Source organism: Trachemys scripta, chromosome 2 (genome assembly GCF_013100865.1).
Source record: "Trachemys scripta elegans isolate TJP31775 chromosome 2, CAS_Tse_1.0, whole genome shotgun sequence".
Lineage (NCBI taxonomy): Eukaryota > Metazoa > Chordata > Testudines > Emydidae > Trachemys > Trachemys scripta.
In genome coordinates this window covers 115,585,241-115,607,987 of record NC_048299.1, presented here as the reverse complement: position 1 = coordinate 115,607,987, position 22,747 = coordinate 115,585,241, and the positions used below count along the sequence as shown (strand labels likewise).

At 44.7% G+C, this 22,747-nt stretch overlaps 1 protein-coding gene across 1 annotated transcript in view; it reads left to right on the top strand.

The window, feature by feature from the left end:
- Positions 1-1,135: 1,135 nt before the first annotated feature.
- Positions 1,136-22,747, top strand: part of GALNT12 (polypeptide N-acetylgalactosaminyltransferase 12) — an 89,376-nt gene continuing 67,764 nt past the window's right edge. The window contains exon 1 of the mRNA XM_034761464.1: positions 1,136-1,663. Within this exon, the coding sequence (XP_034617355.1) occupies positions 1,275-1,663 (389 nt within the window). The 5' untranslated portion in view covers positions 1,136-1,274. The remainder of the gene's footprint in view (positions 1,664-22,747) is intronic.

The following is a 22,747-nucleotide window of genomic DNA, read 5'->3' as shown; positions in this document are numbered from 1 at the left end:
CCACTGCCCAGGGTCCCCCTCGCTCTCCCAGCTGCTCACTGCACTCAGCTCCAGACTGCTCCAGCCCCAGCTCCACTCTGCCTCAGCACAGCTGCTGCTGCTACTGCTCTGCCTCCAGCTCCCTGGGCTGCTCCTCTGGCTTTGGTTGCTACAGCTCTGCTCCCAGTGCAGATCTGCTCTCTGGGCTGCTTCTGTGACTCTGCTCCCAGCACTGACCTGCTTCCTGGGCTGCTTGTCTGGCCCCTCTGGTTCTGGTTGCTGCAGCTCTGCTCCCAGCAGCTTAGCTTGGGTCCCTGCTCTCTCCTTAGCTCAGCCCCACTCTGTCTGACCCAGGCAATTCTGGCTCACACAGAGGACGGGACCTCCTGGCCTCCTGACTCCCTCATTAGCCTGCCCTCCCTGTCAATCAGGCTGACCTGGAGCATTGGCCTCTCCCCTTGTTTCTGAGGGCTGTCCGTATCAGGGTCCTGATTTCCGATTGACCCTTCCCCTTACTTTTGGTACTGGGAGTTAGCCATTCCCCCCTCCCCACCACACACACACTGAATTTTAGTAAGGGGCCCTACAGTCCCCTTACATTTAGTGTCCACTTGGGTCACATTTTCCAGATTTTCTCTGCAATCAGAAGTGTTGGAAATAAAGAGAGGTTCTTAATCCCATGACTCCAACTGCTAGGTCTTTTAAGAAAAACGCCAAATACCATGAAGCTTGCAATAAAACTATGCACCACCAAGTGCAATGGGGTTTTGACGATTAGTATTGGTAGGAGCTCTTCCTGTTACTGTGAAGCTCTATCAAGGGCAGATGCTTCAGGTGTTGAGCTCCTTCCTGCCTGACATTTACACTCCGAGGACGCTTTCCTGTCAACGAGCAGTGATTTGTTTGTATTTGGGAAAAGGAGGCTTCTTCAGCCGTGGGAGCATGGCTAGGAGTCGGACCTCTGGAGCAGTCGGTACAAGCTGAGCAGGGCAGCAACACTCAGCTCCCCCTTGAAAGAGTTCAGGACGAACTCTGAGCCTATTAAATGTAGGCAGCGGGGGCTGGGTTTCTCTTGCTGGGCTGACGCTTTCCTAGGCTGCTCCGCCCGCCTCTGCCCTCCAAGTTTTGCTGGCAGTGGGGCGGGGAGAAGGGAGGAGCCGCTGGCGGAGATCCGGCAGGGTTTCCTGGAGGGGGAGCTTTAGCGCCCGCTCTCGGGTAGTTGTGCTGCTCCCAGGTTTGTGAAACTTTGCAAAGTTCCCAGGCCGCCCGCGGGCAGGAGCGCCCCCAGCGCGGGCATGGTGGGGCTGGCCGGCCGCGGCAAGTGGTGGGGCAGGCGGGGCCGGACCCCCCGGGGAGCAGGGGCGTTGCTGGCCCTGGGGCTGCTGGCGGCACTGGGTTTCCTGCTGTGGCGACGCGTCCCCCCGGAGAGCGATGCTGCGCGTCCTGCCCGCGGGGCCCCCCAGCCGCCACTGTCCGGGGACCCCGAGCGCCTGCGGAGACCCGTGTACGAGAAGCCGCCCCTGGAGCCTGGGGCGCTGGGCGAGCTGGGCCAGGCTGTGCGGCTGGAGCTGAGCCCGGCCGAGAAGAACCGCCAGGAGGAGAGTATCCGGCATCACCAGATTAACATCTACCTGAGCGACCGCATCTCCCTACACCGCCGCCTGCCCGAGCGCTGGAACCCGCTGTGAGTACGCTGCACCCTGCCCGGCACTCGCTCTGTGCGCTTAGGTGCCGCCTGCTTCCCCGCCGCCCTCATGGGGTGGGTTCCCTTTTCCTGGGCGCGGCCGCCCTCTGCACACGCAGGCTCCCACTGGCTGCAGCCAGCCACTCCTACTCCGCGCCCCACACAAACGCGGCCCGAGATCCCCCAGAAGTGCTGCTGAGCTTGGTGGGTCCTCCTGGGCCTGCTAGGGATCTTGGCCCTGCAGACTGTTTAGTCGCCTCATTTGCCCTTGGTGACTGACTGAACTGAGCATTAAGTGCCATTTTGTGGTTTAAAAGATGTACAGCCAACACATCAGGAATTACGATTTATAGAATCAGAAGATTAGGGTTTGAAGAGACCGCAGGAGGTCATCTAGTCCAACCCCCTGCTCAAAGCAGGACCAACACCAGCTAAATCATCCCAGCCAGAGCTTTGTCAAGCTGGGCCTTAAAAACCACTAGGGATGGAGATTCCACCATCTCCCTAGGGAACCCATTCCAGTGCTTCACCAAGCTCCTAGTGAAATTGTGTTTCCTAATATCCAACCTAGACCTCCCCCACTGCAACTGGAGACTATTGCTCCTTGTTCTGCCATCTGCCACCACTGAGAACAGCCAAGCTCCATCCTCTTTGGAACCCCCCCTTCAGGTAGTTGAAGGCTGCTATCAAATCCCCTCTCACTCTTCTCTTCTGCAGACAAAACAAGCCCAGTTCCCCCAGCCTCTCCTCATAAGTCATGTGTCCCAGCCCCCTGATAACTTTCGTTACCCTCTGCTGGACTCTCTTCAAGTTTCAGAGGGGTAGCCGTGTTAGTCTGAAGAAGTGAGGTTCTTACCCACGAAAGCTTATGCTCCCAGTACTTCTGTTAGTCTCAAAGGTGCCACAGGACCCTCTGTTGCTCTCTTCAAGTTGTCCACATCCTTTCTGTAGTGGGGGGGGAATGGACCAGAACTGGACACAATACTCCAGATGTGGTCTCACCAGTGCCGAATAGAGGGGAATAATCACTTCCCTCCGTCTGCTGGCAATGCTCCTACTAATACAGCCCAATATGCCATTAACCTTCTTGGCAACAAGGGCACACTGCTGACTCATATGCAGCTTCTTGTCCACTGTAATCCCCAGGTCCTTTTCTGCAGACCTGCTGCTTAACCAGTCGGTCCCCAGCCTATAGTGGTGCATGGGGTTCTTCCGCCCTAAGTGCAGGACTCTGCACTTGTCCTTGTTGAACCTCATCAGATTTCTTTTGGCCCAATCCTCCAATTTGTCTAGGTCACTCTGGACCAGGGGTTCCCAAACTTGGTTTGCGGCTTGTTCGGGGTAAGTCCCAGGCGAGACACGAGATGCTTTGTTTACCTGAGCTTCCGCAGGTACGGCCCCACACAGCTCCCAGTGGCCGCGGTTCGCTGTTCCCGGCGAATGGGAGCCGCAGGAAGGGGCACAGGCCGGGCCACTGCTTCCTGCAGCTCCCATTGGCCTGGAATGGCAAACTGCGACCACTGGGAACTGCGAACGGCCATACCTGCGGACGCTGAAGTAAACAAAGTGTCTTGCGGCCCGCCAGGGGCTTACCCTGAATAAACCACAAACCAAGTTTGGGAACCCCTGCTCTGGACCCTATCCCTACCCTCCAATGTATCTGCCTCTCCCCCCAGCTTAGTGTCATCTGTGAACTTGCTGAGGGTACAATCTATCCCACCGTCCAGATCATTAATAAAGATGTTGAACAAAACTGGCCCCAGGACCGACCCCTGGGGCACTCCGCTTCGTACCGGCTGTCAACTAGACATCGAATCGTTGATCGCTACCCGTTGAGCTCGATAATCTAGCCAGATTTCTATCCACTTTATAATCCATTCATCCAATCCATACTTTTTTAACTTGCTGGCAAGAATACTGTGGGAGACCATATCAAAAGCTTTGCTAAAGTCAGGATATATCACGTCCACCGCTTTCCCCATACCCACAGAGCCAGTTATCTTATCATAGAAGGCAATCAGATTGGTCAGGCATGACTTGCCCTTGGTGAATCCATGTTGACTGTTCCTGATCACCTTCCTCTCCTCCAAGTGCTTCAAAATGGTTTCCTTGAGGACTTGCTCTATGATTTTTCCAGGGACTGAAGTGAGGCTGACTGGTCTGTAGTTCCCTGGGTTCTCTTTCTTGAGACTGTTGTTTTTGCTCCTTAGTGCAGTACATGGAACTGGTCTTTAAATCTTAATTTAGTAAGGTAGACTAGAAACAGTCTGTGTACCAGTACAGTGGTACTAGATGACAGCAGTCTGCTCTCTGAGCAAAGTTAGCTGTTGAGTTTAATTGCCAATTCCTTACTAATATACAGGCTTCCTGCCCTGTAGTAACTTTGCATATGATTTTTCAAAGTGTTTAAAAATGAATGACCCTAAAACTGTTGGACATCTTATTGTATTTTGTATGCTTGTTTAAAAGACATGGAAATAGCATATTGGCAATGTGCATATGGAGATGGGTAAGGGTCAGTTTCCTTAGATTGCACTAGCAATGTAATATCCACCTTAAACAAATATTGTTTAGTGGAGCATATATGAGCAATTATGCCCAAGAACAAATATTCTCAAGTTCAAACCAGTGCCGCTTACCATTAGCTTCTATCATGAGCATAAGATATGGCCCTCTTGTGTATCCACACACACAAATGTTCCTAGTGGTGCCCACCTTGCAACCACTGTTTTGGGTTAGCCTTACACAAAACAAGACTAACAGCTATACAGTCTGACACTGAGAGTCTCCACTGGTGCAATGCTAGTGGGGGTGGGGACTGCTGATGTAGTAATCTTCACAACACACATAATTTTTCTACTGCTGCCCCACAGTGCACAAGAATCTGTTATTCATAGATTCATAGATTATAGGACTGGAAGGGACCTCGAGAGGTCATCGAGTCCAGTCCCCCGCCCGCACGGCAGGACCAAATACTGTCTAGACCATCCCGGACATGGTGGACTAGTAGTCTGCTTTCTAAAACCACCCCTAACTTTACAAATAGTGCTGCACAGGCCTTGAAGTTCACTTGTGTGCTGTTTCCACCATATCTTTAAACACTTATGTGAAGTTTTTACAGCAGTGGCACGCCTTAATGTTGGCTATCATACGAATAACTCAGGCTGGTCGGAGGCCAATATTCAGGCTCTGATAATGTTCTGGGAAGCAAAGAAGGTTCAGAATCAGTTCAACTGTATTATGTAATATCCCATAATCAGGTAGCAAAGCAGGGCATAGCCACCTAAAGCACAAGTTTCAGAGTAGCAGCCGTGTTAGTCTGTATCCGCAAAAAGAAGAACAGGAGTACTTGTGGCACCTTAGAGACTAACAAATTTATTAGAGCATAAGCTTTCGTGGACTACAGCCCACTTCTTCGGATGCATATAGAATGGAACATATATTGAGGAGATATATATACACACATACAGAGAGCATAAACAGGTGGGAGTTGTCTTACCAACTCTGAGAGGCCAATTAATTAAGAGAAAAAAAACTTTTGAAGTGATAATCAAGCTAGCCCAGTACAGACAGTTTGATAATAAGTGTGAGAGTACTTACAAGGGGAGATAGAGTCAATGTTTGTAATGGCTCAGCCATTCCCAGTCCTTATTCAAACCGGAGTTGATTGTGTCTAGTTTGCATATCAATTCTAGCTCAGCAGTCTCTCGTTGGAGTCTGTTTTTGAAGTTTTTCTGTTGTAATATAGCCACCCGCAGGTCTGTCACTGAATGACCAGACAGGTTAAAGTGTTCTCCCACTGGTTTTTGAGTATTTTGATTCCTGATGTCAGATTTGTGTCCATTAATTCTTTTGCGTAGAGACTGTCCGGTTTGGCCAATGTACATGGCAGAGGGGCATTTCTGGCACATGATGGCATATATCACATTGGTAGATGTGCAGGAGAACGAGCCCCTGATGGTATGGCTGATGTGATTAGGTCCTATGATGATGTCACTTGAATAGGACCTAATCACATAATCATGTCATCATAGGACCTAATCACATCAGCCATACCATCAGGGGCTCGTTCACCTGCACATCTACCAATGTAATATATGCCATCATGTGCCAGATCTGTGGTCTGCAGAGTTAAGGACAATAAGGATTTTTTAAAGTATATTAGGAACAAAATGAATCTTAACAATAGTATTGGTCCAATATTAGCTGGAAATGATAGAATTATCAATAATAATGCAGAAAAGTAAGAAGCCTTCAATAAATATTTCTGTTTTGTATTTGGGGAGAAATAGATGATATAGTTGCATCATATGAAGATAATTTTTCCATTCCATTGGGCTGTCTGGAGGATGTTAGACAAAAACTACTACAGTTTTTAAGTCAGCAAGTCAACACATTTTTAAGTCAGCAAGTCCAGATAACTTTTATCCAAGAGTTTTAAAAGAGCTGGCTGAGGAGTTTGCTGGACTGTTAATGTTGATGTCAATAAGTCTTGGAACTTTTGGAGAAGTTCCAGAAGACTGGAGGAAAACTAAAGTTGTGCAATATTTAAAAAGGGGAAATGGGATGACATGGGTAATTATGGGTCTGTCAGCCTCACATTGATTCCGGGCAAGATAATGGAGTGGTTGATGTGGGACTCAATTACACCTCTACCCCGATATAACGTGACCTGATATAACACAAATTCTGATATAACACGGTAAAGCAGTGCTCCGGGGGGGGGGGGGGGGGAAGGGGGCTGCACACTCCGGCGGATCAAAGCAAGTTCGATATAACGCGGTTTCACCTATAACGCGGTAAGATTTTTTTTGGCTCCTGAGGACAGTGTTATATCGAAGTAGAGGTATATTAAAAAATTAAAGGAACATAATATAATTGATGCCAATCAACATGATTTTATGGAAAACTAACTTGATATCTTTTCTTGATGAGATTATGAGTTTAATTGATAAAAATAATAGTGTTGATGTAATATACTTAAACTTCTGTAAGGAGTTTTCCTTGGTACCACATAACATTTTGATAAAAAAAATAGAATTATATGAAATAAACATAGTACACATTAAATGGATTAAAAATTGGCTAGCTGATAGGCCTCAATGTAATTGTAAATGAGAAATCAGCATCGAGTGTGTTTGTTTTTAGTGTGGTCCCACAGGGATTGGTTCTTTGCCTACACTATTTAATGGTTTTAGCATTTACCTGGAAGTATACATAAGATCATCACCGATAAAGTTTGCAGATAACGTACAAATTGGTGAAGTGGTAAATAATGAAGGAGACTGGTCATTGATACAGAGTGATCTGGATTGCTTGGTAAACTGGGCACAAGCAAATAATACGTGTTTTAATACTGCTAAATGCAAAAGTGTGTGTGTGTGTGTATATATATATATATAAACAAAGAATGTAGGCCATACTTCGAGGATGGGCAACTCTATCCTGGCAAGCAGGGACTCTGAAAAAGATTGGGGGTCATGATAGATAATCAGCTGAAAGTCAGCTCCCAGTGCAATGTTGTGGTTAAAAGGGCCATTGTGATTCTTGGATGCATAAACAGGTAATCTCGAGTAGGAGCAGAGAGAAGATTTTACTTCTGTTTTTGGCACTGGTGCAATTGCTGCTGGAATATTGTGTTCAGTTCTGGTGTCCACAGTTCAAAAAGGATGCTGATCAGTTGGAGAGGGTTGAGAGAAGAGCCACAGGAATGATTAAAGGATTAGAAAATATGCCGTATGAAGATAGACTCAAGGAGCTCAATCTATTTAATATAACAAAAAGAAGGTTAAGGGGTGTCTTGATTACAGTCTATAAATTATTGCATGGCAATTTTAAAATCAAGATTGGATGTTTTTGTCTAAAACAGAAGTTCTCAACTGGGGGTTCGCAGCCCTCTGGGGGGGCGGGGGAGGGCACAAGCTGGTTTCAGCGGGGACTGTGAGCCCTGGTGCCCCATGGGGCAAAAGCCCAGAGCCCAGGGGGGGAGTTGGAGGAACATCAGTCTTAACCAAAGCAGGACAGTCCTGGGGGACAGCTCCACACTTCCCACACCTCCTCCTCTTCTCCTCCCACCGAGGCCCTGCCCCCTGGCCAGGTCAGAGACAGGAAGCCGGAGCTGGGCAGTGTGGGGTGGCTGCTGCTCTGGCTGGTGCCATCTAGTGGGCAACTGTGGTGCTCCCCCACCTCCTTCTGTTGCTGGTGCCCGGGGCTGCGGCTGCTCCTCAGCTCCCACCCCTCTTTGAATTCTGCACAGCTGGTAAAAGCTGCCTGGGCATGGGGACCCGGCTCCGGGGCTGGCAGAGCCCTCAGGGAGCAGCGGGGCTTCCTCCTGGCACACAGCCCCCAGCTACCTCTGACTGCACCCTGAGCAGTTTTAAAACTTTTTGAGCTGAGCCTTCGCCACCCCGCTCCTTTGAGATATAATTTTTGGTTGCGTCCCTCCGCTCACAACCCAGACAGGCTGGGTGGCCTGCTGAGGTGAGTGACGGGGTGGAGGTGGCCTCCCTGGACCTTGCAGTGCGGAGCTGGTTTGAGCTGTACTGGTCCCTGCCCCTCCAAAATAGAAATCAAACTATGCCTATGCCCAAGAACCGCCCCCACCCAGCGACCGAAGCCCAGAGCCCCACGGGGCAGAAGCCCGGGCGCCCCACAGGGCTAAAGCCCCAAAGCTCCCCCGTCCCTCCCTGCCCATTGGCTGAAGCTCCGAGGCCTCTCCCCCAAACAGGGCCCTGGAATTTTTATAGCATATTGCAGGGGGCGCGACAGGGCTGGAGTAAGGGCCTCTACACACCCTTACACATCTTGCTTTTCAAATATCCCTCCTTTCAAGGGATGTCACTCATTTTTAGTCCCAAGTTATCTACTTTTCACACAGTGTCCCTTTACTCTTGTTCAAAATTATTTACATGAGAAATAAAAGTAATGTAGCCGAGGTTACAGAAAGTCATTTGCACTAAATGAAAGAATTCCATGATGTGTTTGAATAATTTTTTGTGTTCCTTATTGTGGGTCTTTATCACACACTGTGTCCCAAATTTGAACCTTAGCTGGTTGAAAGGTATGCCCCCCACATGCAGCAGTCTTGTTCTTCTTGGGATGATAGTGGCAGGGTACCCTTACATTAGAGTGCGAAACAGTATTCTTTGGGCCTCTCTCCTGCCTAGACCACCAATTTCTGTCTTCAGGCAGGCTGGCTTCTAGTCAGGAGAAGGGAGGACTCAGCCTGCATTCACCTGAGCAAAGGACTCTGTTCTAGGGGGCTGGAGTTTCTACCATCACTACCTCATCAGAGAGGCGGTAGGGTCACTTATACCACTCAAGCTGTAGGCTCTCTAAGTGTTGGCCTCCCACTCCCACCACCACCATTCCAGCAGAGCTCTGATGGGGCAGAAGCAAGGAGGCCATTCTCACACGGAGACTTTTGCTGGAGCTGTGTTGCCAGGGAGCCACCCTGCTCAAAGGGGTCAGGGTACTCATATTCACTTTAAATTTATTCTTCTGTGTGTGGAACAAATGACTGCTCAAGTATAAAACTCATGGTCCAAATTCTCTGCTGTTGTAAACTGGCTCAGTAGAGCACATACATCACTGGAGAATTCAGGCCTGTGAACACAGTCTCTCCCACTCTGACCCCCTTTTCTTCGTCCCCACCCCCATTTTTATTACCTCTTTATTCATTCATTCCCTTTGCTTCCTTCTTTATTTCATGACTCATCTACATGAGAAAGTTGCACCAACCCTAGGCACCAACTTTTCCCAGCAACAGTGGGTGCTCGCGCCCCCGGCCCTGCCCCAACTCCACTCCTGCCCCACCCCCATTCCAACACCTTCCCCAAAGTCCCCACCCCAACTCTGCACCTGCCCTGCCCCTATTGGACTCCTTCTCCAAATCCCCACCCCGGCCCTGCCTCTTCCCCAAGTACGCCACATTCACCCTCCTCCCCCCTCCGTCCCAGTGCTTGCCACCGCGAAACAGCTGTTTTGCGGTGGCAAGCGCTGGAGCTAGGGGGAGAAGCGGTGTGCTCAGGGGAGGAGGCAGAGGTGGAGGTGAGCTCGGGGGCGAGGCAAGGAGCTACCGGTGGGTGCAGAGCTCCCACCAATTTTTCCCCATGGGTGCTCCAGCCCTGGAGCACCCACGGAGTTGTCGCCTATGGCACCAGCTGTGATTTTAAATCTTTTTAGTTAAACCAGTGCAAACCCCTGTGTTGACACTTATTTCAGTTTGAGTGGCTTATTTAGGTTTACCTTTAAACCAGTTCCTAATCGACCCAAGTTAAACTGAAATAAGACACTTTTTTAAAAGCAAAGATTGTGTGCATTCACGGGTTTGCACCGGTTTAACTTAAATCAGTTCAGGAAAGAAAAAGCGAAAAAAAAGCAATAGCAAAAAAAGCTATTCATGTAAACGCTCAGAAATGTGAGTAGGGATTCATGGAAGAACATATTGGTCTGAGGAACATAAAGTGAGGGTCACCTTTAAAAGGCTGGACAAGAGTGTAGAAAGACTTTGGCATGACAGGACACATTACTAGGTAGACAAGAAAAGGATTCAGGAATATATAAGAAAGGAGAGAGTACGGAGTACAGTGAGGTAAATTAATATTTGTTTGAAAGGGTAAGAGAAATAGACTGTTGCTCTAACCCATCATTTGGTCTCTGCTCTGCCTGACCAGTACTATATCCTCAGTCTAGACAATAGTCCATATTGGACTACCTCTAGCCTTCTGTTCTCTCACAATCATCCTCAGCAAGATGATGAAAAAGAAATAGCTTACCTTAAAAAGTTGCATTGTATGTGAATATTAATATTGCCACTGCTTTTATACTTAGAGGGGCATGTAAGCTTGATTGTATGTATTAAAGTTATTTTTTTTTAAAGCAAATGATCCACATATTTCTATGATACAGATCTTACAGCATCAGTTCACTTCCCCAAAAAATACAATTTAGTTCCATAGTTACAATCCCACCAACTGAAAAACAGAATATATTAATTGCATAATAACTCTCCGCAACCTTCCTCATCACACTGTTTTCTCTATTCATGATTAATAAAGACATTTTAATAACATAAGAAATAGGTGCATTATAGCATGTGAAAAGTCATGTTACTGCTCTGTATGATCGATGAAGAACACAGCCGAAGAACTTCAGGCCTATATCAATACTATGCCACCTCTACCAACTGTATGAGCATCTCATCTTAAATTGCCTGTCATCATTCATTGACAAGCACCTAATCCCAGAGCAAGCTGGATTCCACCCAGGCAAGTCATGCACTGGTCATGTGCTGAATATCACTCAATACATCAAAGATGGCTTTGAAAAAGATATGGTAGTAGATGCCTTGTTTGTTGACCTATCAGCAGCATATGACACAATGAATCACCAATGGCTCCTCACTAAAATATACAACATGATGAAAGATCATCACCTCATATGGCTGATATAACCTCTGTTAGAGAACTGACGTTTTTATGTTGAACTATGCAAGAAGCGGAGCCAATGGCAGCACCACAAAAACGGCCTACCACAAGGGAGCGTACTCTCACCAGTACTTTTCAACATCTTCACAAATGACTACCTGATCCATCTCGGCACAAGAAATGTTATCTAAGCTGATGACCTACGTGTCAGTGCCCAAGCCAAGGATTTTGTCTAGATTGAAGCTATGCTAACATCAGTGCTGTCTAGGCTTTCAGTTTAAGACAGAAAATATCATATTGCCTCTATATAAATCCATCATACGCCCACACCTTGAATACTGCGTGCAGATGTGGTCGCCCCATCTCAAAAAGATATATTGGAATTGGAAAAGGTTCAGAAAAGGGCAACAAAAATAATTAGGGATATAGAACGGCTTCCGTCTGAGACGAGATTAATAAGACTGGGACTTTTCAGCTTGGAAAAGAGGCGACTGTGGGGGATATGATAGAGGTCTAAAATCATGAGTGGTATAGAGAAAGTAAATAAGGAAGTGTTATTTACTCCTTCTCATAATACAAGAACAAGGGGCCACCAAATGAAATTAATAGGTAGCAGGTTTAAAACAAACACAAGAAAGTATTTTTTCATACAACGCATTGTAAACCTCTGGAACTCCTTGCCAGAAGGTGCTGTGAAGACAAATACTATAACAGGGTTCAAAAGGGAGCTAGATTCATGGAAGATAGGTCCATCAATGGCTATTAGCCAGGATGGGCAGGAATGGTGTCCCTAGCCTCTGTTTGCCAGAAGCTGGGATTGGGTGACAGGGCATGGATCACTTGATGATAACCTGTCTGTTCGTTCCCTTTGGGTACCTGCCATTGGCCACTGTCAGAGGACAGGATACTGGGCTTGATGGATCTATGGTCTGACCCAGTATGGCCATTCTTACGTTCTTAATACATCAAGAACCAATTGCATGCCAGTCCAGACAAAATACAAGTGAGTCTCTTCTATTTTCATAATTGTGAGGCCAATAGACAACTCAACATCATCTGGAATGGGGTATCACTTCCCCACTGCTGGAATCCTGTCTACCTTAGAGTGACACTAGACCATTTTCTTTTCTTCAAGGCACGCATGGAGAAGATAAAAGGCAAAGTTAGCATGCAGAATAGCATACTCAAAGAGCTTGCAAATTCAAAATGGGGAGTCAACGCACCAACACTAAGAGCCACTGCACTTGCACTTTGCTGTTCAATGGCCAAATACGCATGTCCAGTGTGGGAAAGATTGTCTCATGCAAAAAAGCTGGATCATGTTCTGAATGATGGTTGCTGCTATATCGCAGAGTGTCTAAAACCATCAAATGTGAACAACTTTTATGTGCTTGCTGGAATTGATCCTCCAGATATCAGGAGATTGGTCAAAAGCAAAATGGAACGATTATGACAAGCCAAAGATACCAGACATCTGTTGAATGGCTGCATGCTGGCAGTGAGATGCCTGAAATCTTGGAAAAGGTTCCTAGCTGCAATGGAACCACTTAAAAAAAATCACTGACGGCTACCCAGTTGGAAATGTGATGCGAACAGCTAAAATTACTCAATGCAGATATCAAAATTCACATTGGCATTGTCGAATTCCTTTCTGCAGGCACAGAAGAGGATTGATCAACCTGGAGATGTTTAAATTGCCTCTGACAAGAGTTGGCAGGTCAAAGGTCCATATGTGGAATTGGGGCTATTCCAGTGACCCAGACACATGATACACCATGAAAAATACACCAGGGCCACAGACTGGGCCCAATCATGTGCCTAACACTGGAAAAAGCTATGACTGCAATGGAAGGACAAGAGAAGAACTGCTTTGTATACAATTTTCAATCCCCAGTTTTGGAAGTGTGTGTACAGAATACTTCTAATCTGTGCCACATACTTACCAGGCAATTCACGCAGCCCTAGCTTGTCTGTCCAATAGTGTGTAGGCTGAGGCCAGTTAAGTAGCTTCAGCACTATTCATTGAAAACTTCACCTTGCTTTTCACAAACATCATACAAAATGGATTAGGATGACATGAACCTCCCACAATATCCACAAAGTCCTGCATCACTATTAAGTAGCAATACTTTTTCTTAATGTACTCTTGGGATGGAGGGGGGACTATTATTCATCTTGAAGAAAATATAATTGCTTGTATTAAAGGACTTCATTGTTGGTATTTGCATACGAATTTACGTAGCAGATCACACCATGCTCTATTCAATTCAATATCCTGTCTCTGACAGGAGCCAGCACTATATGCTTCCGAGGAAGATGCAAGAAAGCTCTCACTCTCTAGTAGTTAGGAACTGATTTCAACCCTGAAATGTGAAGTTTAATACTTCTTCCAAAATTTGTTAGCATTAGCTGTTATAACTGTGGATATTCTTGTTATCCTGTTCTTTAACTTATCTTGTTCTTAAATATTCAGTCCCATATTGAATATCGCTGTGTTTTTGTCCTCAATTGCATCTTGTAGCGATGAGTTCCACAGTGTAATTACATGTTGTATTAAAAAAAAAAAGTATTTCCTTTTATCCGTTTTGAATTTTCCACTTTTTAGCTGCATCAAATATCCCCTTGTTCTTGTATTATAAATCAAGGTAAATAGAAGCTCCCAATCTACCTTCTCTGTACCATATACTCTTATTTCTGCTAGTTGTCTCCTTTCTAAGATAAATAATCTAGCTTTTCAGACTTTTCATATAAGCATTTTTCCACACCCCTAATTATTTTCTTTGTCCTTCTCTGAACCACCAGTAGCTCTGAAACACGCTTTTTGAGATGGGGTGACCAGTACTGCCCACTGATTTATATAGTGGCATTATTATTATTATTATTGTATTACTTGCTGTCTCATTCCATATCCATCCTAATATATTGTGTCCTCTTATATGACTGCAGCAACACATTGAGCTGATTCTTTGTTGATGCTAAGTTCTCATAGCAGCATCTGTGAGTAATGCATTTGTCATCTCTGGTTGTTAGAAGACTCCATCCCATCCTGGCAGATGAGGATCTGGCATCAGTTATTTGCACCTTCAATTCTCAAATGGACTACAGCAATGCATTATACCTAGGCAGGAAGTCTTCGGCACTTACGAAATTACAGCTGGTACAGAATTCTGAAGTGCATCTCCTCAGCCATACAGGCTACCATGAATACATCGAACCTGCCCTTAGCTCTCCCATAGAATATTGAATCAAGTTTAAGGTCTCAGTCCATGGCCTGGGTCCTGGATATTTAAAAGACTGCCTGAAGCTCTGGGATGCAGACCATGGTTGACAACTACTCTTCTTTGTCACAGTGGAATTCTGCAATAAAATAAATAAGTGAAAATAAACAAACTCTGCAGTGTTTTGTGTAGGGGACAGACCTTCCTTGGGGAGTGGTCCACGGTTGTGGACTGAACTTTCTGAGGAACTAAGGACCACCACAAACTTCACCACCATCTCTTCCAAGTGTGAGGCGTATTGCTTTGATTTTTGCCTTCGCTAACATAAAAACCAAAGCAACATGTACTGTTAAAAAAACCAATCAAACCCACAACTTACCAAAACAAGATACCATTGCACACGTCTCTCCCAGGGAGCAGATGAGAGAACAAATGCCACATGACAGATGTGTAGTCATGTTGCTTAATGCACTACTGGAAGGCGATCAGATACCACAGTGATGAGCATGGTATAAGAATCCATATAGAATAGAATATCTATTTCATTCATGTAGTTACCCCTACATGGATTGCTTAATATAGTAACACACTGAAGTAAACTGCACTACTGTAAGCCTCATTTTACATCTATGCAATGTATCTGCATTAGGCGTTTGTATCAGTGTAATTACAATCAGTGTAGTTAGACCAGTTGCTCTGAAGTTGACAGGGCCTCAGACAGACTCTGGAAAGAGCTATAGTCCTACTTGAGTGAGCACTAATCTTTGCAGGTATGGGCATTTAAACTAAACTATGTTGTAATAAGTTTCCATACATGATCTTCTCCATTTTCTGACTATTCGGGATAGATATTGCATCTCCTTTGCTGTTTTCTCCATAAACTACAGACTCTAGTGCAGGGGTCTCAAAGTCCCGGCCTGCGGGCCATCTGCCACCCAAGAACCTCCCCACTGCGGCCCGCGGAGGAGAGACGCCTGCAGCCACGTGGCCAGCTCTGTCTGCTGCAGGCGCCACCCCCTGCAGCTCCCATTGGCTGGGGGAGAGGGACATCACTAGTCACTGGGCAATCAGCCATGGAGGCAGCATCATTAGTTGCCGGGCAGAGTTAGTCATGAAGGCAGCATCACTTTTTTCCACAATGAATATAAACAAGTCAAAATACCGAACGCAACTATCTGATGCACACCTTGCTGCAATCCTGAAGGTTTCAACTGCTCAGTCACTGAGGCAAACATCAACAAACTGACAGAACTGAAGCATTGCCAGGTGTCTGGCAAACACTAAAAACTCTCTGGCAGGCGAAGAATTGTATAAAGTTGTATGCCAGGTTTATTATTTCCAAGAAATTTGAAATAAAAAATATTTTCTTTTCTGAACACCATCTTCAGTGACATTATTGGCCCGCTGGGAGGATTTGAGGACTGGCATTGACCCTAAGGTAAATTGAGTTTGAGACCCCTGGTCTAGTGGACTTTACTTTTATTTGGAGAGAACAAAGCTGTTTGTAGAGAGAGCCCTGTTCACATCTAGAGTGTATAGATGGGTCTCCCAAAGAAGGGTGTGGATCTCGGGGTAGTACGTCAGGAGCAGAGTGTGATCGATGCATGTGGAAATCTGTGACCACTTCAGGAATAAAATTTAAGTGTGGTCTAAGAATCACTTTGTCCTTATGAATATTAGTGTAAGGCAGGTCAGCCATCAGGGCTTGTAGTTTCTGGCAGAAGTGATGGCTGTTAAGATGATGTTTCAAATGAGAGGTGTGAAACAGCAGTCTCCTAGGGGAATTGAGTGGTGCTTCTGTTAACTTTGTTAGCACCAAATTAAAGTCCTAAAAAGGAGCAAATCTTTCAGAGAAGGAAAGGGTTGGTGAGGTCCTTCAGGAATTTTGAGACTATTTAGTAGGATTATACACTAGCTCTCTGTATTAGCTTGTGATATGCAATGAAATGGACCTGGATAGATAGTAGAGACAGTCCTAGTTTCTTCAGATGTAACAGTCTAAGATGGAGGAGACTAATCACTTGATAGCCTTTCTTCCTGGCCCATGTTGAAAATCTCTTCCACTTTTGGGTGTAGAATTTCAGAGTTGAAGGTTCCCAACCAAGTTGGTAGCAGAATTGCTTGAACTTGAGAGAAACAGTTTAGGTCTGTGAAAGCCAAATGCCTAGAATCTCTGCTTTCCAGATGCAGAGATTCTGGATTGGGTAGAAAACCCAATAGTCCCTGCATTCCCACTAACTGAGCTGTGTTAGGGTCTTTGTTGGACTGAAGAGAAGAAAGTCCAAACTGTCCATATAGGAGGGTGTAGTTTTGGGATGTTCAGTGTTATACAGACCTCATGTGTAACTGAGTATATGATGTTATGTATGTGAATGAAATTCCATCAGTGTGAGAGAAAATTGTTGTCTGATGTGGTTTAGTCTCTAAGGTAGACAGGGCTTGTAGTATGTTCAGATATCTGTCACCTGGCAGAAAGATTCTTCCTAACACTGAATCCAGAACTATGCCTATGCAGCATATTCTTTGACAGGGAGCAAGGATGGATTTTCCCCAGTTTATTTGCAGACCAGAGTCTGAAAATCCATGTCCATGTCTTTCTGTTAGTGCCTGGCTCGATCTTCCTCATATGAGCTGGTGGTCCAGGTAGGAGAAGGTAGATGAATCCCCTGATATCTCAGCTGTGCAGCTACCACAACTAGAACTCATGTCAAGTGTGATAGGACAATTAGGCAGGCCAAAAAAGAATTTGAAAAGCAAATAACAAAAGACAAAAAAACTAACAGCTAAAACAGGAAGCCTGCCAGACAATCAATGGGGCCACTGGATGATCTAGGTGCTAAAGGAGCACTCAAGGAAGACAATGCTGTTGCAGAGAAGCAGTATAAATTGTTTGCATTGGTCTTCACTGCAGAGGGTGTGAGGGAGATTCTCATATTTGAGTCATTCTTTTTAGATGACAAATCTGAGGAACTATCCCAGATTGAGGTGTCATTAGAGGTGATTTTGGAACAAATTGATAAATTAAACAGTAATAAATCACCAGGCTCAGCTGGTATTCACCCAAAAGTTCTGAAGGAACTTGTCATAACTATAAAGGGAAGGGTAACAGCTCTCCTGTGTAAAGTGCCATAAAATCCCTCCTGGCCAGAGACTCCAAAATCCTTTTACCTGTAAAGAGTTAAGAAGCTCGGGTAACCTGGCTGACACCTGACCCAAAGGACCAATAAGGGGACAAGATACTTTCAAATCTTGGGGGAGGGGGGAAGGGAAGGCTTTTGTTTGTGTTCTTTGTTTGGGAGTTCGTTCGCTCTTGGGACTGAGAGGGACCAGACATCAATCCAGGTTCTCCCCATCTTTCTAAACAAGTCTCTCATATTTCAAACTTGTAAGTAAAAAGCCAGGCAAGGCGTCTTAGTTTTACTTTGTTTTTCTCAACTTGTAAATGTACCTTTTACTAAAGTGTTTATCTTTGTTTGTTATGCTTTGAACCTGAGGCTAGAGGGAGGTCCTCTGAGCTCTTTAAGTTTGATTACCCTGTAAGGTTAATTTCCATACTGATTTTACAGAGATGATTTTTACCTTTTTCTTTAATTAAAAGCTTTCTTTTTAAGAACCTGATTGATTTTTCCTTGTTTTTAGATCCAAGGGGGTTGGATCTGTATTCACCAGGAGTTGGTGAAAGGAAGGAGGGGGAATGGTTAATTTCTCCTTGTTTTAGATCCAAGGGGGTTGGATCTGTATTCACCAGGAGCTGGTGAAAGGAAGGAGGGGGAATGGTTAATTTCTCCTTATTTTAGATCCAAGGGGGTTGGATCTGTATTCACCAGGAGTTGGTGAAAGGAAGGAGGGGGAATGGTTAATTTCTCCTTGTTTTAGATCCAAGGGGGTTGGATCTGTATTCACCAGGAGTTGATGGGAGAAAGAAGGGGGGATGGTTAATTTCTCCTTGTTTTAAGATCCAAGGGGTTTGGATCTGTATTCACCAGGGAATTGGTGAAGGTCTCTCAAGACTTCCCAGGGAAGGGAATTAGCTTTGAGATGGTGGCAGCGGACCAGAGCTAAGCTGGTAGTTAAGCTTAGAAGTTTTCATGCAGGCCCCCACATTTGTACCCTAAAGTTCAAAGTGGGGATACAGCCTTGACAGAACTCAAATATGAAATTGCAGAACTACTAACTGTGGTGTGTAATCTATCTTTTAAATCAGTCTCTGTACCAGATGACTGGAGGATATCTAATGTAACACCGATTTATTTTTAATGTCTCCATAGGTGATCCTGGCAATTACAGGCCAGTGAGCCTAATTTCAGAACCAGACAAATTGGTTGAAACTACAGTAAAGAACAGAATTACCATATACATAAATTAACAAAATATGTTGGGGAAGAGTCAACATGGCTTTTGTAAAGAGAAATCATGCTTCACCAATGTATTAGAATTCTTTGAGGGGGTCAACAAACATGGACAAGGGTGATCCAATGGATATATGGTATAATTGGACTTTCAGAAAGCCTTTGACAAGGTCCCTCACCAAAGGCTCTTAAGCAAAGTAAGCTGTCATAGGATAAGATGGAAAGTCCTCTCATGGATCAGTAATTAGTTAAAAGACAGAAACAAAGGGTAGGAATAAATGGTTAGTTTTCACAGTGGAGGGGTAAACAGTGGGGTCCCCCAAGGATCTGTACTGGGACCTGTGCTGTTCAGCGTATTCATAAATGACTTGGAAAAAGGGGTAAATAGGTGGCAAAGTTTGCAGATGATACAAAATTACTCAAGAGCGTTAAATCCAAACTGTAAAGTGTTAGGAAGGGATCTCTGGAAACTTGGTGACTAGGCACGAAATGGCAGATGAAATTCAATGTTGATAAATGCAAAGTAATGTACATAGCAAAACATAATCCCAACTATACATACAAAATGTTCGGGTCTAAATTAGCAGTTACTACTCAAGAAAGAGATCATTGTGAGTCATCTTGGATATTTCTCTGAAAATATCTGCTCAATGTGTACCAGCAGTCAAAAAGCTAACAGCATGTTAGGAATTATTAGGAAAGGGATAGATAATAAGACAGAAAATATTATATTGCCATTATATAAATCCATGCTACCACCTTCATCTTGAATACTGCGTGCAGTTTTGTTTGCCCCAAAAGATATATTAGGATTGGAAAAAATATAGATAAGGACAACAAAATGATTGAGGGTATGGAACAGCTTCCATGTGGAGAGAGATTAAAAAGATAGGGACTGTTTAGCTTAGAAAATAGATGATTAGAAGGGGATATGTAGAGGTCTATAAATCTGGTGTGGAAGTGAATAAAGCAATGTTATTTACCCATTCACATAACACAAGAACCAGGGATAACCCTTCTGATTAGGCAGAAGGTTTGAAACAAACATAAGGAAGTACTTCTTCACACAATGCATAGTCAACCTCTGTAACTCATTGCCAGGAGAAGTTGTGAGGCCAAAAGTATAACTGGGTTCAAAAAAGAATTAGATAATTTCATGGAGGATAGGTCCATCAATAGGTAGTAGCCAAGATGGTCAGAGACACAATCCCGTGCTCTGGGAGTCCCTAAGCCTCTGACTGCCAGAAGCTGGGACTGGATGACCTGAGATGCATCACTGGATAATTGTGCTGTTTTGCTCATTCCCTCTGAAGCATCTGTAACCAACCACTGTCAAAAGAAAGGATATTCAGCTAGATAGACCATTGGTCTGAGTCCGTTCTTAATTTGGCGTATCCTTTCAGTGCCATAGATAGACTGACAAGTAGCACTCCATTGTTCTTCTTTCCCACATATAAGCTCAGATATTTGTAATGTGTTTCTGATGGCTATGAGGAAGTAGACATCTTTGGGATTGAGAACCACAAACCAATCTTATTAGGATACAGAAGGGATGATGATGATTACTATGGTCATAAACTTGAACATAAAAACTGGGATGAATCTATGTAGCCTTCTCAGAGCCATTCTAGGACTATGCATAACGGGCCTGTGCCTGTACCACCACCTTTTCTTGAGGGATCTGGTTCCTTTTCTGATGAGTCTCATTCCTCCTAAAGTACTGTCTTGTGAGAAAGATCCTTGAAGGAACGGGGGAAGGGGACGATGGTGTTACAGGGAGTGTGATGTGAAACTGAATGGTGTATGAATTGCAGAGGGTATAATCCAAAGCTCTGAAGTAAAATGTCATTTAAAAATGGAGAGAATTTCAGAAAGGAAGGGGTGCAGAAGTATCAGAATAGGTGTCATGTTCTGGGGGTGCAATTCAGACTAGTGAGGGGTTGTGTCCCTGCCTGCCCTGTAACTCTAGGTGCCTCAAATGCCCTGTTGCAGTGGCTCACACACCAGAATGCCAGCAGACAAGCATCCAGGTCACTCCTTGAGTGTCTATGTGCTGTACAGCCCTGGATCAGCAGCTCTGACTCCAGCAGCCTGCCTACAGCACAAGAGCCCCACTCTGGTTTCCATTAGCCTTGGTTACTACTTGCAGGGTAACCCCCAGCACACCACAAGTCCTGACATTTCCCCAAACCATCTGCTCTGAAGTGTCCAGTCCTCTCCTGGACCACTCAGAGAAATAAAAAGGTTGGTTTGGTTAAAGAGACAAAACCACATTAGAGCTTATTAATTTAACTGGAGTAAACTGATTCCCTTCAAGCACAGCACGGAGTTGGTTTATACTAAAAAAAAAATATATATTATTAATAATAGGACCTAGGTTAAGTGATGCCACGTAAAAGGAATAAAGTTAGAAAGGGTTACAAACAAATAAAAGTGCAAACACATATCTAAAAGCCTAACCCTTAATCTAGCAAGGTACAAGTTTTGTTGAAGATGGTTCTCTCTCCAATTATTCTTCTTCCCAGCCATGGCTGACTTTCCCTCGGTCAGGACCTTCTACAGAAGTACAAGATGCTGGTTTCCCTTGGCTTCTTAGGTGAAAGGTCTTTGCCTAAGCAGGTTTCTCATCTCAGTACAGAGACTTCAAGCCCTCTCCCCCAACTGGTAGAAGGACCCTTCTTTCTCAGCTTTGCAAGACTTCTGTCCCTTTGTGTCTGAGTAGTGCTGAATGCCAAAATGGCTTTCTGCCTCTGTTTGTTATATCTCTCAAAGTTCAATGACCTTGTTTCAAGAGGCAGGATGACACCATGCTGTTTTTCACTTCCTGTAAAAAGCAACAGAGGGTCCTGTGGCACCTTTAAGACTGACAGAAGTATTGGGAGCATAAGCTTTCGTGGGTAAGAACCTCACTTCTTCAGATGCAAGTAATTGCATTTTACTTTTACTACAGTTACTTGCATCTGAAGAAGTGAGGTTCTTACCCACGAAAGCTTATGCTCCCAATACTTCTGTTAGTCTTAAAGGTGCCACAGGACCCTCTGTTGCTTTTTACAGATTCAGACTAACACGGCTACCCCTCTGATACTTCACTTCCTGTGATCTTCGCAGCCTGCTGCTGATTGAAATGTAAATGGGGCCTCCCTTGGTTTTGGTCACTCGTTGCTTAATTTCACTGGAGACAGGTAGAGAGCTGTGATGTCTGGGAGAGACCCGTCTCTCCCTTTGTTTGGTTACAAACTGTAAAGCACAATATTAATGTGTATCTATAATTCCTTATTTAGCATTGATACATACGATTCACAATTATATTAATCACCAGTGTGTCATGGGCTTTCATAAAACACTTCATTCATCATACGTTTATAATACAGTAGTACTGTACAATCAATTGATTCAGTTGCTTATCACTTGAGCTTCAGACCCCATCTTTATAGCCCAGATAAAGTTTCTCTTCCCAGCTGAGGTGTAGACCCCATGCTGTATCCTTCCCCACTTGTTAACTTGATAATTTTTTTAAATCTCATATGTAAATAGACCTTCATTCTCTCTGCCTGACGACCAGGCTAGTCAGAAAAATAAGCATATTCCTTTGTCTAGGGCAGACTTGTTTACCAACATACATCACACAAGAATATTAATGATCAGCGAGTTATTCGTTTTCCAGTGATATCTTACATGCCACCTATTAGATACAGATTAAGACATCAGTGAATTGGGGTACACTGAACTGGTCAGGCCAGCTGAAACTCATTGCATGATACCAGTGAGCCCTTTGCCCCTGAAGAAATTCTTCTTCTAAAAATCATGGAATGAGCAGAGACACTGGATTTATGGCTTATTACAACAATCTATAATCCACTTAACCCATTCCCCCCAGCTTTTTTCCCCCTTTCTCTCCCTTATGACTGGAGAGGTGTTAACGGGCCACCTCACCTTGAAATATGTCTCCTTATGCTAAACAATCTGTTTCATCTTGTATTTATCTGTGACACTCTGAGTACATTTCCCAGACCTGAAGAAGAGCTCTGTGTAAGCTCAAAAGCTTGTCATTCTCACCAACAGAAGTTGGTCCAATAAAACATATTACCT